The sequence below is a fragment of the Arvicanthis niloticus genome, chromosome 16, assembly GCF_011762505.2.
Source record: "Arvicanthis niloticus isolate mArvNil1 chromosome 16, mArvNil1.pat.X, whole genome shotgun sequence".
NCBI lineage: Eukaryota > Metazoa > Chordata > Mammalia > Rodentia > Muridae > Arvicanthis > Arvicanthis niloticus.
The window spans coordinates 61,352,209-61,368,733 of NC_047673.1; the positions used below are offsets into that span (position 1 = coordinate 61,352,209).

At 49.1% G+C, this 16,525-nt stretch overlaps 1 protein-coding gene across 7 annotated transcripts in view; it reads left to right on the forward strand.

Annotated features, from left to right (window-relative positions):
* Positions 1-16,525, forward strand: part of Nwd1 (NACHT and WD repeat domain containing 1) — a 59,602-nt gene that overhangs the window by 35,789 nt on the left and 7,288 nt on the right. For all 7 annotated transcript variants that reach the window (XM_076914463.1, XM_076914461.1, XM_076914460.1 and 4 more), the window contains 6 exons: positions 2,790-2,998; positions 4,997-5,269; positions 7,436-7,526; positions 11,391-11,545; positions 13,221-13,497; positions 15,925-16,475. In XM_076914463.1, the coding sequence (XP_076770578.1) occupies positions 2,790-2,998; positions 4,997-5,269; positions 7,436-7,526; positions 11,391-11,545; positions 13,221-13,497; positions 15,925-16,475 (1,556 nt within the window). The remainder of the gene's footprint in view (positions 1-2,789; positions 2,999-4,996; positions 5,270-7,435; positions 7,527-11,390; positions 11,546-13,220; positions 13,498-15,924; positions 16,476-16,525) is intronic.

Genomic DNA, 16,525 nt, shown 5'->3' on the forward strand with positions numbered 1-16,525 from the left:
GGTAGGCGGATTTCTGAGTTTGAGGCCAGCCTGGTCTACAGAGTGAGTTCCAGGACAGTCAGAGCTATATAGAGAAACCCTGTAATAAAAAACAAAACAAAACAAAACAAAAATACTCAACTAAGGGGAGGATGGAACATATTTGTTCACAATTCGAGGTCACAGTCTGTCATAGCAAGGAAGTCACAGTAGCAGGAACTTGAAGCAGCTAGTTACACCCATAGTGAGAGCAGAGATAGACAGAGAGATAGAGAGAGACAGAGATGGAGAGACAGAGAAAGAGGCAGACAGAGTGAAACAGATAGAGACAGAGTGAAACAATAGAGACAGAGACTGAGAGGGATACAGAAAGACAGAGAGACAGACGGAGAGAGTGAGACAGACAGGAGAGAGAGAGAGAGAGAGAGAGAGAGAGAGAGAGAGAGAGAGAGCAGAGAGAGAGAGCAGAGAGAATCATGCTGCAAGCTCTCCCAATCCATGCATGTGCACCCACTTGCTTGCTTGCTTGTGCTCAGCTTGATTTTTCCACTTTTACACAGTTCAAGACCCTCTGCCTAGGGGATCGTGCTGCCCATAGTGGACAGGTCTTCTCACAGCAATTAAGGCAATCATCAGTCTCCCACAGATCTGTCCACAAACAACTCCTTGTTCCCAGATGAGTCTAGCTTGTGTTAGGTTGACAAAGTAACTCTCACAGCATTGTACGGCAAAAGGATGTTCAAGAGAAAGGAAAAGGGACCAAGTGGCCCTTCTTGTAACTACCCGAACTCCTGTGACTGTGACACCAATCTCCTCATGAGCTCCCATCACTTACCAATATGAAAGACTTCCTTCTCTACACACTGTTGCAACAGAAACATGAATTTTTGTGTGTGGGGGGGATTACCAAGTCACAGCCAGTCTTAAGGGAGGTTTCTCTTCTGCCTCCTGTCTTCCATAGACAGTCTTCGTTTATCAAAGAAATTATTGAATGTCTCACGCATGCTGCACAAAAACATTCACCCATCTTACATTTTTTAAAATAACATCAAGGGGCTGGAGGGACTGCTAAATGGTTAGGGGCTCTCTCTGTTCTTCTAGAGGACTAGGGTTCAGTTCCCAACACCATGGCAGGAGGCTTACAACCGCCTGTGTCTCCAGCTCCAGGGATCCAACACCCTCTTTGGGTCTGTATGGGCACCATATACATGTGCACAAACCTACATTCACATACATTAAAAAATAAAATTTAAGAATAATAAATTAAAAAAAAAAGAATAATAAATTTACTGGGTAGTGGTGGGGGCAGAGCCAGGAGGGTCTCTGAATTCAAGGCCAGCCTGATGTGTATAGTGAGTTCCAGGACAGTTGGGGCTACACAGAGAAACCCTGGTTCACATCGTGATAATAACGATGCATTCTTTTTAAAAAAATGATGTAAAATATGGCATTAATACTGCTCAGGCTGGCAAGATGGCTTATCAGGTAAATGCACTTACCTCACAAACCTCAAAAACCTGGTGACCTGAGTTTGATTCTCAGAACCCATATAGAGGTGGAAGAAGACTCCAGAAAGTTCTCTGACCTCTACATATACTGTGCATGGTGGCAATATGCCATTCCCTCCCCAACACCATGCACATGCATACAACGATGATGGATTTTTTTTTTTGTAATGTATGAGAACTCTGCTGCATCTACATCTGCCTGCCTGAAGAGGGCATTGGATCCTCCTATAGATGGTTGTGAGCCACTACTATGTGGTTGCTGGGAATTGAACTCAAGACCTCTGGAAGAGCAGCCAGTGCTCTTAACCACTGAGCCATCTCACTGGCCCCCTGGATTTTTTTTTAATTGAAAAGTACTACAAACTCTCCACTTGCTATGTCCCATCTTTTACCGTTTCCATGCTCCCCAATACTGTGAAGGAGATGACATGGTATGGTGTGATATTTTGTTTTGTCAGTTTGACATAATAGAATCACCTGGGAAGAAAGTCTCCAAGAGGGACTCCAGATCAGGTCGGCCTTCAGGGGTTGTCTTGAGGTAGGAGGACCCACCCACTGTGGGCAGGACCATTCCCTAGGCTTCTTCTCCCTGCTCTTGACTGTGGATGTGACTGCTGCTTCCATCTCCCCCTGATTTCCCCTCAGTGATGGACTGCAACCTGGAACCGAGAACTGAATAAACCCTTCTCTTCTCCCCTAAGTTGTGTTTGTCAGGTTATTTAACACAGCCACAGAGAATTGACTGGAATAAAACATCTCTTCCCAGCTCTGTGTTCAATGCCCTTATGCTAACAGTGGAAACCATCTAAGGCTAGACCGTTTGCACCATGGGAGTGGGCAGGAGCAGTGAATCCCAGCTTTTGCACCTGGCAGACTGTTAAGTAGTTACCAACACATTGCTGTTCTGGCTTACCTCAGTGGGGTAGGGTGGGGTATATAATTTCAGATTAAAATTATATAAAATATGTAGATATAGATAAATCGAAGATAGATTTTTGCTTTTTTTCTGTTTATTTATTGTTTATTTTTACAGATTTTTCTGTTATACTTGAGCCAAAGGTTGAGAAGTAGTTATTTAGTTTCTTGTTTGTTTGTTTTTGTTTAAGACAAAATTTTTCTAGGTAGCTCTGGCTGGCCTGGAACTCTCTATGTAGACCAGACTAGCCTTGACCTCACAGAGATCTGCTCGTCTTTGCCTTCTGAACACTGGGACACACCCAGTTGTTTAGGTTTTTGAGACATGGGTAGAAACCAGGTAAACTGTCCTCAGCTAACACACCATCCATACTGTGTCCACCGCAGCTGAAGTAAGGTGCATGCGGGTGTTTGCCCAAGGGACTCTGGTCATCTCTGCATCAAAGGACCATACCCTGCGTCTGTGGAGTCTGCTCTCTGGCCAGGAAAAAGTCACCATTTTGGATGGAGGGTCACCAAATCCCACAGAGCCCCAGAGCTGGGACCTTCATGTGGATGAGATAAACAACTTTGTATACTCCACATCTGGTGCAAAGGTAACAAACTGCTTCTGTGTGTACATACGTGAGTGTGTGCATGCACACCATGTGTACACACAAGAGGATGGGGTACAGAACCACTTAAGAGAAATTGCTTGTGGAGGCACACGACTATAATCCCAGCACTTGGGCAGCAAGCTCATCCCAGCAGGTGGACTACAGACTTGTTGAGAAGTTCTGAGGTGAATGGCTTGGTAAGCCGTCTCAGCAGGCTTGCCACTGCCTCTGATGACATTAACTCCGCCTCCAAACCCACAGGATGGAGTGTGATAACTGTGGGAGACAGCAATATGTGAAGGTGTGTGTGTGTGTTTGTATGCTTGCGTGCGTGTGCGTGCGTGTGCGTGTGTGTGTGTGTGTGTGTGTGTGTGTAGCTAAGAGAGTAAGTTCTAAGACAGCCAGGGCTACACAGAGAGACCCTATCTTGAAAAAACCAAACCAAACCAAACCAAGTGAAAACAAAATGGGCTGGGGAGGTTGTCCAGAGGTGATGCTCTCCGTGAAAGCTGGAGGAACTCAGGGTAGGTTCTCAGCAGCACATAAAAGCTGTCTATGGCAGGGTGACCTGTGACCCCAGTGCTGAAGGACACAGACAGGTGGATCTGACTGTGGATCCTGGGGTCTTAGCAACCAGCTAGCCTAGCTTGTAAGACGGTGAGCTCTCCGTTTTCAGTGACAGTGAACAGCAGGGGCTTCCTCGCTCACCCTGAGACGATCTCTTATTCCTTAGTCTGATGGGGTAGTCAGTTCACTTTGTGATCCTCTGGCTCTGCCTTTCAAGTGCTGGCTGGCAGCATCTCTGTACCTACCTGGCCTTTACACAGGTGCTGGGGCCTGAAATCCAGTTCCTAGGTTTGCCCATCGAGCGCTATATCTGCTGCCTCAGCATCTTTTCTTTTTTTCTTTTTTCTTTCTTTCTTTTTTTTTTCTTTTTTTTTGAGACAAGGTCTAGACGTATAACCTTGCTTCAAACTTGTAGCAACTCTACTGCCTCTGCCTCCTGAGTGTGAGGTCTGGTTTTTAACATCAAATATCTTAACATTTATTTATGGGGTATATGTGTGTGTGTGTGCCACATGTGGAGGTCAGAGGAAAACCCACAGAACCAGCTCTCCTTCCATTGTGTGGGTCTCAGGGATCAAACTCAGGTCATCAGGCTTGGCTGCAAGTCGCTCTTCTTGATGAGCCATCTCATAGGCCCCTGTCATCAATATTTTATGTAACAAGGACACATTTGTCACAAAGAAGACACCAACATTGGTACTGTCAAGTAGACCTGACACTTTGTTCCGTCCTTATCAATTCTTCCATATTATAAAATCATTAAAACAAAAACAGACAGACAAACAAAAGCAAAACAACCTGCCAGCATTGAAAGGTGCAGGTTTCTGTTTTGTTTTTGACACACATTCTGGCCAGGTAGCACACCTTGACTCATGACCCTCCTACCCTAGCCTCAGAGACGAGAAAACAAGTGTATGCCCCAACACCTGGCTCAAAGGCACAATTTTATACATTACAAAAGAATGTGTACTTGGGTGCCATGACAGGTGATAAGTGCTCCGAGCTTCGTGGGAGGCTGAGGCGGGTGGGTTGTTTGAACCTGAGTTCACAGCCAGTCTGGACATATAACAAGACCCCATGTCAAAACAGGAGTGGAGGAAGAGGGAGAGAGCAGGGGAATATAAAGAGTTGTTTCTTCTGACTCGGGAAGACTCAGGCAGGGTCTTCTGCTTAGGAATATCCTTTTTACATTTTTAAAAATTTATTCTTGTTTGTTTGTTTTTATTTTTTTGAGTCAGGATCTTTTGTAGCCCAGGCTGACCTTGAGCTCACTATGTAGCTAAGTATGTACCATGATCCCTCCCACCCCAACACTGGAGGACAGGCTTGCTCCGTGCTACCTGGGCTTCCAGGGTACCACCCCTGAGCCCTGTCCCAGCCCACGTCTTCTGTTGATGCTGATGTTTCTCTTGCTCTTCACGACTTCACTAGATCAACGTGTGGAATCTGGAGACTTCGAAGCTGGTTTTCTGTATCACAGGAGATGCATCTGATCCCTGGGTCTATGTGGCTTTGTTGGCTGCCCAGGGTTTGCTGCTTGCCCTGTCCAAGGGTGGCCAGGTCAGTCTGTGGACCTCTGCCACGGGAAAACTGCAGGAGAAACACCAGTTGTCCAGCATCAGAGAAGAGACACCCACCTGTGCTGTCTCCATCCAGACCTGGGCAAGGCTGGTGGCTGGCTTCAGCAGTGGCTCCATCGCCCTGGTAAGTGACTACCTCACAGACCGGTAGAGGGTTCTGCCACTTAAGCACAAGGACCTGAGCTCAGATGTCCAACACCCATTAAAGCTAGATTTATGGACCCCAATGTGTATTCTGGCTCTGGGGAGGCAGAATCAGGAGGATCCCTGGGGGATCCTGGCCATGCAGTCTAGTGGAATCACTGAGCCCCAGGTTTTGTGAGAGACCTTATCTCAAGGGACTGGAGAGGCGACTCTGCGGGGAAAAGCACTAGATGCTTTTGCAGAGAATCCAGGTTCAATTCCTAGCACCTATATATTGGATAAAAATTGTAACTCCATTTCCAGTGTATCTGATGCCCCTTCTGGCCTCTCTTGGCATTGCATGCATGTGGCACACATAGATACATGTAGACATACACATATGCGTATAAAATAAAATGAATAATTAATAATAAGTTGGAGTGATAGAGGAGAGACACTGAGTTAACTTCTGACTTCCACGCACACCTCACACAGTGTACAGACGTCTCAGAACTTGGGAGGTGCAAAGCCACCTTTGCCTTTATTTTGGCTGCCCAGTTTCCATATCTGGTGCTGTGATGAAAAAAATCCTTCAAGAGCAACTGGGGGAGAAAGAGGTTTAATCAGCTCTCAGTTCCAGGTTGCGTTTTGTCACGGAAGACAAGTAAAGAGGCAGGAACTTGGAACAGCTGATCACACATGGCCATAGTCAGGAGCAGGAGCCCTGAGGATGAAGGCCTGGGTGCTGGCAGTAGATTCCCTCCCTTCATCCAGTCTACCCAGCCCCTGTCAAGGTCATGTCTTCCCACAGCAGTTACCAGCCACCCTCAGATGCCCACAGGACAGCCTGATCCAGATAATCCCTGATTAACACTCCTCCCTGGGTTCTTCATTGTGTCAAGTTGACATTAAAACCATCACAAGGGCTGGAGATGTGGTTAAGAGTGGCTTGCTGCTCTTGTGGAGGCCCTGTGTTCAGTTCCCAGAATCCACACTGGGTGGCTCTCCACCTTCTGAGCTCCAGGGAACCCAGCCATCCTCTTCTGTCCTCTGAGTGCACCTGTGTGCACACATAAGCAAAATTCCTTATGCCTACTGTTGATGGCCCTGTGAACAGTCACCACAGAGCTGTCCCACTGCAGGTCCGGCCATGGTCTCTGCTCCGTACAGTGGACTAGCTGTGACTCGTCCCCTCACCCCATGGGCCCATGTGGTTAAACACTTGGTCCCCAGCTGCTGGTGCTGTGTTGCGAGGCAGTGGAGCCTTCCACACATTGGGCTCAGCTACAAGTTTGTCACTGGGAGTAGAGCTGGAAGGTGTAGCTACTTCTGGTTCTGTGTTCCGCTAAGAAGTTACCAACCCATGAAGCATGGGCACCCTCCAAGCATCAGTGCCTTCCCTACAGGGGAGAGGGGTGCGACCTGAGGCTAGGAGCCAAGACAAACGTTCTTCCTCAAGTTGTGTGGCTTAGAACAGTGTTTGGGGGTGCCTGCTCCCCGTTTGTTAGAACACAGATTAACATTCTGAGTGTGGAGAGGTGAGCACACATGGGCTCATAGTTGTGTCTGAAGAAGGGGATGTGGCTGGCATGACAGCAAGAGGTTAGATAAGGAACTAGGCATGGTGGTACAACCTGTAATCCTAACACTGTGAGTTCCAGGACAGCCAGGGCTACACAGTGAGACCCTGTCTCAAAATAAATTTGAAGAGAATGGAAGGAAGAAATAAACAGTCACCTATTTTTGAGACAGGGTCTCATGTAGTCCAGGCTGGCCTCAACTCTCTGTGTAGCTTAGGGTGACTCTCCTGCCTCCATCCCTTCGGGGCTGGGGTGACAGGCATGGGCCACCTGGTCTAGTTTACTCCAAATCCATGTCTATCTCACTGAGTTCTGGGGTTCCTTAGATGCTCGCACAGCTACAACCATACTGTCACCGTGTGCAGAACAGTGGTTACCTCAGGCTGTGCAGACAGTTCCACACACACTGTAGCCCATCACTCCTGGAGAGGGCATCTGGTGTCCCCTCTTGTTTAATAGTGAAATGGAGACACTGAGGGTTAAGGAACCCCTCAGTGTGACAGAGCCTGCTGTGGGGACAAGTCACATGCCAGCTCAGAAGCCCACCGCTCTGCATGGTCTGATGCTTGCCATGCCCTGCTGCACAGGTCTCCGCTGGAGAGGACAGGCTGCTGGAGAAGCTCCCAGAAGCTGTAGGGTTCCTGGTGGTTTCTGAAGATGATTCCCTTCTTGCAGCAGGTAGCTTTCATTTTTCATTGAGGGTAGAGAAGCGAAGTAAGATTTGGCTGGAGGCTGGGTGAGACCTGGTACCTGTCGCCTCCCTGCCTCCCTGCCTCCCTGCCTCCCTGCCTCCCTGCCTCCCTGCCTCCCTGCCTCCCTGCCTCCCTGCCTCCCTGCCTCCCTGCCTCCCTGCCTCCCTGCCTCCCTGCCTCCCTGCCTCCCTGCCTCTCTGCCTCCCTGCCTCCCTGCCTCCCTGCCTCCCTGCCTCCCTGCCTCCCTGCCTCCCTGCCTCCCTGCCTCCCTGCCTCCCTGCCTCCCTGCTCCATTCTTCCTTCCCAACGGTGGCCACCACTATTCTCTGTACCTTTGTTTTATAAACTATTTTTACATTGTGTGTGTGCATGTGTGCTTGCATGTGTGTTTGTGTGTATGTGAGTGTATTTGTGTGTGTGCATATGTGTGTGTCTATGTGTGTTTGTGTATGTCTGTGTGTGTTTGCGTATGTTTGCGTGTGTGCATATGTGGAGGTCAGAAGAAGACCAATAAGCTCTCTCCTTCCATCCTGTGGGCCCTAGGCCTGGAACTTGGGATGGCAGCTGCACTGAGTGACTGTAATCAGACCACCTGTCCTGCTTACATGGGCTGCCAGTGGCTCAGGTGGCAGGCTTGTCACAGGAAGCGGGGATGACAGGAGGAGAGACAAGGACACACAGGAGTTGAGGCTGAGGTGAGGACTGAGGCACACCCTACGTGTACCAGGTTGGCTCTCAGGTATAGTGTGCACCACGAGCCTGGGAGTCAGCGTGCCATGCTGTTTCTCTTTCTCAGTTTGAAGGAACCTGACTATTGCAGAGGGAGCCAGTCTGACTCTGACTTGGGTAGTATCAGCAGTGATTAGTTTTTAAGGGTGACAGAGTTGTAGGGTGCTGCTCCTGAGATGATCATCTCTGTGAATCACTAGTCACCCCACCCCTGCTGTCAGTCAGCTTAGTTAATCGTGGGCCCCAGACCTGTGAGAGACCCTGTCTCAAAAAATCAGGTAGGCCCAGGAGATGGCTCACTGGGTAACGTGATTATAAGCAAGTACAAGGTTTTGGTATTTTTATTTATTTATTTATTTATTGAATGTATGAGTGTTCTGTTACATGTACAACTACACGCAAGCAGAGGGCATCAGATCCCTTTTTAATAGCTTGTTGGTTGTGAGACACCACGTGGGTGCTGGGGACTGAACTCAGGACACCTGGAAGAGCAACCAGTGCTCCTAACCACTGAGCCATCTCTCCAGCCCCAAGTACAAGGTTCTAGGCCAGTGCTGGGGCAATGGAGACAGGTAGATGCTACTAACATATCCCGAGATGCCAAGCGCTCAGGTTCAGTGTGACACCCACCTCCATGACAACCAGTAATAACCTGCAGCCTTGGCAGAGGTACACGTGACAGTGTGTGCGTGCCTGTGTGTCTGTGTGTGCCCCACATACATAGACATACAAACACAGGTAAGGATTTCTGCTTCTCCTTTTGCAGTGTGGTGCCAGGGATGAGCGCTGTCTCTTAGCAGTGGCAGGAGGCAATGTGTGTGCTGCACCCCCAGTCAGAAGCACTCTCTCAAACCCTGACAGTGAGTTTGCTGCCCAGAGTTGGTCACGTTGGCATTGATGACTGACCATGAGGCTGACCTTGGTCTCCAGTCCCTCCTAAGATGCAATGGAGTCTGTGTCCAACTCCCACAGGAACTCACTTCGTTACTTTGAGAAACACTGAGACACACAGAGATCATGATTAACAGGGAGGAAGCTCTCAGATAAGGGCTGAGAAGACTTGTCCCCAGAACCAGGCCAGGGCTGAGGCTGCACAGTGCTGGGTGTGGGGCTCAGGCCTGCTGGTTGTACCTTTTACTCGGCTGATTGATTGTGTTTGAGGGGGTGTGCTTGTGTGAGGTCAGAGGACAATTCCAGGGAGCCTGTTCTCCCCCTCTACCATGTGAATCCCAGGGATGGGACTCAGGTCGTTAGGCTTGGTGGCAAGTGCCTTTAACTGCAGAATCAGCTCGCAGACCCCAAAAGGTCATTTATTTAGTGTCCAAGATTAGACCACAAATATGGTGAATGCCACGATGTGTTTCACCAGATAGACTCCTGAAACATTCTTTCTTGGGAGACCAGTATTCAAGGATCCCAGGATAGAGGTAATTCCACTGAGGGTGTGGAGAGGCAAGGGACAGGCTTGAAGCAGAGGGTCTGGCTCAGTGTAGAATGTATGGCCTCAGGTGAGCACTTACAGCTCAGTGAGTAGAGTGTTTGTATCTAGCTTTGGTGCACGCTTGGATTTCAGTAGGTGGAGTGCTTATGGTCCATGTTAGAGCGCCTGCCTAGCATGCAGGAAGTCCTGGGTTCCGTTCCCAGCACTGCATAAACCAGGCATGGTGATGCATGGCTGTCATCCCAGCATTTGGAAGGTAGAGGCAGGAGGATTGGGAATTCAGAATCATTCTTGGCTACATAGGGAGTTTGGAGTTGGCCTGAGCTACAAGACAAACAAACAGCAAAAATACTGGCTCCTGACTTCCAGCTGGCTCAACTTGGGATGGTGATGGTTTGGGGGGTTCAGGGAAGATAAGCCTGAGGCACACATCCAGAAATTCCACAGTGAAGCCTTCACATGGTGTCGTGTGTGTGTGTTTGTGTGTGTGTGGTGTGTGTATGTGGTATGTGTGGTGTGTGTGGTGTGGTGTGTGTGTGTGGTCTGTGTGTGTGATGTGTGTGTTATGTGTGTGGTGTATGTGTGGTTTGTGTGTGGTATATGTGTATATGTGTATGTGTGTGGTATGTGTGTGGTGTGTGTATGTGGTTTGTGTGTGGTATGTGTGTATATGTGTGTGTATGTGGTATGTGTGTGGTGTGTGTGTGTGTGGTCTATGTGTGTTATGTGTGTGGTAAGTGTGTATGGTGTGTGTGTGGTATGTTTTTGTGTGTGGTATGTTTTTGTGTGTTGTGTGTGTGTGTGTGTGGTGTGTGTATGTGTGTGGTGTATGTGTATGTATGTGTGTATGTGTGTGTATTGTGTGTGTGTCTGTGGTGTGAAAACCTGTGTGTTTGCAGTTGTTGGAACTGTCCTCGGTGATAGGCACACTGATTCTGCTGCTCTCCCATGCCGGCCTTGAAGCCCACACTCTGTACTCTTATGTATAGATGGGGAAGCTAGGGCTGAGGAATGGTTCCGGGGGTAAAAGTATTCACTGTACAGTACCAATCTCCAGTTTGTAAATGCTGGGGTAGAGTGGCAGGTGTGCCTGCTGTGGGAAGGAGGGACAGGAGGCTAGTGGGGCTAGCCCAGGCTCATGGCACGCACCCACACTCAGGGGATAGAGAAAGTAGGGTCAGTGAGAGAGTTCGGTGGGTAAAAGTGCTCGCTGCCAAACCTGATGAGCTGAGTTTGACCCCTAGAAGGAGAGATACCACTCTCACAGGTTGTCCTTTGACCTGCATGTTGCACAATAGTGAATCGTGCACACACACACACACACACACACACACACACACACACACACACACACACAGAATGTAACCATCTTTTTAAGCTGGAGAAAGTCAATGCCTCTTATAAGCTGCAGCATCTGAACAGTGGTTCCCCGTCACGGTGCTGGCCCTGAGGGAGCTCAGTGCACTGAGATACCAGGGACTTTCTTGAGTTTCCCTACAGCTCAGTGACCTCACCTCCCACACACATCTGCTGTTTGAGGTGGAACTGTCCCCCCACCCCTGGCCTTTCTGCATCCCTCACCTGAGACACAGTAGGTGATCTAGAGGGTCCCAAGGATTGAGTAACTGCTCTCAGGCTCTGCCAGGCTGAGAAGCCTAACTGGGTCCTGTGGCACCACAGGCTTCGGAAGATCTGTGCGGATTTTTTTGGCTGACTCGCAAAGCTTCCACCGGTTCATGGCTACGGATCTGGAACACGAGGACGTGGTGGAGACAGCAGTCTTGGGTCCCGAGAACAATCTGATCATCACAGGGTCCCGGGATGCACTTATCCAGGTGAGGGTGTATTCAGAATTCCAACCTCTGAGTGCTGGATCCCTTACACCTGCTATGTACATTCCACACAGAAACCAGATGAACTCAGACCCAGACAGGATTGTTTAGAGGGAATGTGTGGGATGCTGGCATCCTCCACCCAGTAGCAAACCTGGAATGTTTCACAAAGCAGGCGGCATTCCCAACTAGAACTGAAAACTCAGGATGGAGGCCTCCAGGGTCACAAGGGTGGGCAGTCTCAGTTGTCAATGCTGGTGAGAACATAAAGGTAGGGACTATGGGTTCCCAGCATCTTGCTCTCAGAACCTCTCTACAATCTTAGAGAGTCTTGAGAACCAACAGAGTTCATTTATGTAGAAACATTTACTTATTATAGGTAGTATACATATATGCCAATATTAGGGTTGCATTTTCTGTTACAATAATGATATTCCTGAGGCTGGAAACTATATAAAGAAGAAAGGTTTATCTAGCCCACACTTTTTGGAAGTTGACTTGACTGCACAGAAGTGTACCAGTTCCGGTGCAGCTTCCTTGTCAACATCAGGGCAAATGGTGTGAGCCAGTGCGAAGGAGTGGTCACACTTAGGAATGGGAGGTCAGAAAACAGGGAGCAGCCCTGCCTACCTGTAACAGACCCCTCTCCTGGGACTAACTTGACAACAACTACCTAATACCCTCCCCTTCATTTTTGGAAACAGAGTCTCATGTAGCCCAGGCTAGCTTCAAATTTGCTATGGAGCCGAGGTTGACCTTTTATGCTTCACCCTCTACTTTTGTGGTGTGCTCAACCACAGTCAACTATTTAATCCTTTCCTAGGATGTCACCCCACATGACTCAACTGCCTCCCACTAGTCTCTGCCTTTTAATGTCCCATCACCTCTTATGTCAACCTGGGACCAATGGTCCAACCCAGGAACCTTGGGGTGAAAGTGAGGAGATGAAGCTGGTTGTGGTGGTCCCGGCCTCTCTCAGCTACACGGCAAGTTCAAGGCTGGTCTGGGCAGCATGACAACCTGTTTCAAAAACAAACAAATGGAGGCAATCCAAGAACACATAACTGTGGAACACATAACGTGACATGTTCACACAATGACAGTTTTCCCATCAGAAACTTTTATCACTGTTCTTGTTATTATTATTTTATGTGGATGAACATCTTGCCCACATGTCTGTCTGTGCACTCTGTGCATGCCCAGTGCCCTCAGTGGTAGTAGAGAGTAGATCCATATGGGCTGGAGTTACAGGTGACTATGAGCCATCATGTGGGTGCTGGGAACTGAACGGGGTTCTCTGCAAGAGCAGCTTGTACTCACAGTAGCTAAGCCATCTGCCCACGTGCACATATGAACTATAATCTCACTCATCTAGCTCCTGCAGAATCTGCCATGTCCTATGCATACAGGCCAGTACTTAGAATTGCTATGAAGATAGTTTGCTGTTCCAGACCTCTAAGAGACTCTGTAGGGTTCCCCCTCAAGCACTACCACCCCAACCCCGATTGCCAGGAGTTCCACAGGACATCCTGTGAGAATGCTGAGGCCCCAGGAAGTCTTTGGCTGTCAGGGATGGTGAGGACCCCAGAACCAGAGCCTCCACATTTAGCAGAGGCCAATGAGAAGCTGAAGCATGCACCCAGGGCAGACCTGTCCTTCTGTTCTTGACTCTCCTCAGGTGTGGAGTCTGTCAGAACAGGGGACCTTGCTGAATGTCCTTGAGGGCATGGGCACCCCTGCAAGCCTGCTGGTCCGGGGTGGAACTCTGGTGGTGTCTGCGTCCTGGAAATCTTCATCTTTCAAGGTCTGGGATCTTAGGTCCACTCAGAAGCTGCAGTCGCCGACTCCATTTCTGGACCGCACGGGCCTTGCTGCAGTGTCCCACCATGGCAGCTACGTCTACTTCCCTAAGGTTGGGGACAAAAACAAAGTCACGATTTGGGACTTGGCAGAAGGTTTGTGAGAGATGACTAGAGTCTGTATGGTAAGATCTGAAATCACTGTGCTCACTAGACTTACAATTCTGGAGGCAGAAGTCCAAGATGAGAGCCAGGATTTGACTCTATGGGGGCAGTAAACCTAAAAAGTCAGGAGTTCAAGATAAAACTACAAATTCTGTCTCAAAAACAAAAGAGAGCAGGGAGATGACCCCATAAGTAAAGTGCTTGCTCTGCGAGCATTCAGACTTGACTTCAGATCCTTACTTCCATGTAAACGCTAGGTTCCAATTCCAGCAGGGAGTCCCCAGAGCAAGCTGGCTAACTTCACTAGCTCTGGGTTCAATCAAGAGACCCTGCCTCAGGGAATAAGGTGGAAAAGCACGGAGGAAGACTTCCAACTACAGCCTTGTCCTCCACACTATATGGACATACACATCACACACACACACACACACACACACACACACACACACACACTCACGTGCACCTATGCTCACGTGAACATACACATCTGCACCTATGTTCATGTGAACATGCACACACCACACACGTATTTACAAAGAGGTTGAAAAGCACTAGAAGAATCCTACTGTCACTCTTTGGTGCGCGCACACACACAAATGCATGACAAGAACTCCCAAGACAGAGGTGCTAGAGGTCTGAGGTCTGGTGAGCCCTCACTTTTGGTTCATAGATATCTTTTTGTTGTGTCTGTTTGGCTCAACAAGGCAATGCTCTGGGTTTTTTTTGTTTTTGTCTTTTTTGTTTGTTTGTTTGTTTTTGTTTTCGAGACAGGGTTTCTCTGTGTAGCCCTGGCTGTCCTGGAACTCACTCTGTACAGCAGGCTGGCCTCAAACTCAGAAATCCTCCTGCCTCTGCCTCCCAAGTACTGGGATTAAAGACACGCCACCACTGCCTGGCTTGTTTTTTGTTTTTTAGTAAGAGCACTAACCTCTTTTCTGAGGGATCCACCCCAGAAATCTAATCAACTCCCCAAACCACACCTCCCAATATCATCATATTGTAAATGGAATTTCTTTCTTTCTTAATTAATTAATTAAATTTTTTGTGTGTATAAGTGTTGTGCCTGCATGTATGTATATGGTTTATGCGTGTGCCTGGTGCATAAGGAACTCTGAAGAGCATGTCAGATTCCCTGTTGCTGGAAGCCTAGGCACCTGTGAGCTGTAATGTGGGTGCTGGGAACTGAACCCAGGTTCCTTGCAAGATGAGCTAGTGCTCTTAACCACTGAACCATCTCTCCAGGCCCAAGATGGAATTCAACATCGAATATGGTGAGGCGTGGGGGACTCAAACATTCAGCCCATGATCACAGGATGTGACAGAGAGGAGGGAGTGTGTCAGTCACTGGGACAGCTGTATGAGGGTTAGACCAAATGGTGGAATGAGGACATTTTCATTTCAATTAGATGAGATGCAAATCACGCTTGTCAGGCACCATGCTGTAAGCACAGTTACGGGGAAGCTGAGGCAGGAGGATAAAGAGCTGGAGACCAGCTTGGGTATTAGCGAGGTCCTATGTTGCCTGACTTTTCCTGGGCATCTATTTCTGTTCATCCCAGATACAAAGGGCAACCGCATCAAAGAGAAGTGTACTGGAGTTGATCTAGGAAGACCAAAGAGTCTGCCGGAGTTACAGGAACATGAGTGTGGGACAGGGGTCCAGCTGCATCACCCCAAATCCCATCTAGCTCCCAGCCACTCCGTGGAGCTCTGTGAAGCTTTTGTAGGCAGCTCACGGCGGCCACCTCCATTCTCCTATCAGAAGGGAATGTTTTAAAATGGAATAGCATCATGACATCCTGCCTCAAAATTTAACCTAGGGCTAGTCGAGGGTGCAGTGGAGGATACTGAAGACAGTAGTAGCCCCTGTGCTGGCCCAGCAGGGGTAAAGCCTGCTCTTCCCCAGGGTCTACAGTTCCTGAGCTGGGCCAGGACAACTGTGTAGTCTTGTGAAACATGCACAAACCTCGGTTCTGCCGTCATATCCTGCTGAGCATAACCACCCCTCCTGGAAACAGGGAGTTTCAGGTGCCTGTCCAGCCTGTGAGAGCTAAAGGCCCCAACCCCTGCCGCCCCACCCCTGCCCCCAGTGCCTACTGACCATGCCTCAAGCCCCAGCTTCCTTCCATTTGCCTCAAAGCTGACTGAACATGCACATGGGTACAGGGGCGCTTTCCAGGTTTGGGTGGAGTCAGGAAAGTTTACATCATCCAAGTTGAACCGTAGGGGTCAGACACTAAAATCATTAAACTAAGAAAGCTAAGGCCAGCCCAGCCTGAAGGACCCACACATGGTGGAAAGGGAGAACTGATTCCCACAAGTTGTCTTCTGACTGCCACATACATATAAATAGTAGTAATTTTTTAAAAATTGAGAAAAACTAGCCAGCCCACCCTTGACTCTTTTCTCCCTGCACAGGTGAGGAGCAAGATTCCCTGGACACATCCAATGAGGTCCGCTGTCTGGAGGTGGCGGAGCAGGCCAAGCTCCTCTTCACAGGCCTGGTTTCTGGGATCGTGCTTGTGTTCCCCCTGAACTCCAGGCAAGATGTGCTATGCATCCCCCCACCTGAGGCACGCAAAGCTGTCAACTGCATGTCTCTGAGCAAGAGTGAGGGTCGGCTGGCCATTGCCTACGACAACATTGTCCTGGTGCTTGACATCAGCCCTGGGGACCCGTGTCCTGTCATTGAAGGCCCCACCTACACCTTTTACACCCAGCTGCCGGAGACCATAGCGAGTGTGGCTGTCCTGGGCGACTACCGTGTGGTCTATGGCATGAACAACGGCAGCCTCTTCCTGTACGACTGTGTGCGGTCTAAAGTGTTCCCTCTGGAGGCCCATGGGAGCAGGGTGAGCTGTGTGGAGGTCAGCCACGCAGAGCAGCTAGCAGTGAGCGGGGCTGAGGACGCGTTGCTGTGCCTCTGGGACCTGCAAGCTTGCAGGGGAACGCTCGAGATGAGCTACGAGGTGGGTGGCCTGGGCCGTTGACACCCATCCTGGGTTCCTTCCTTAATTCT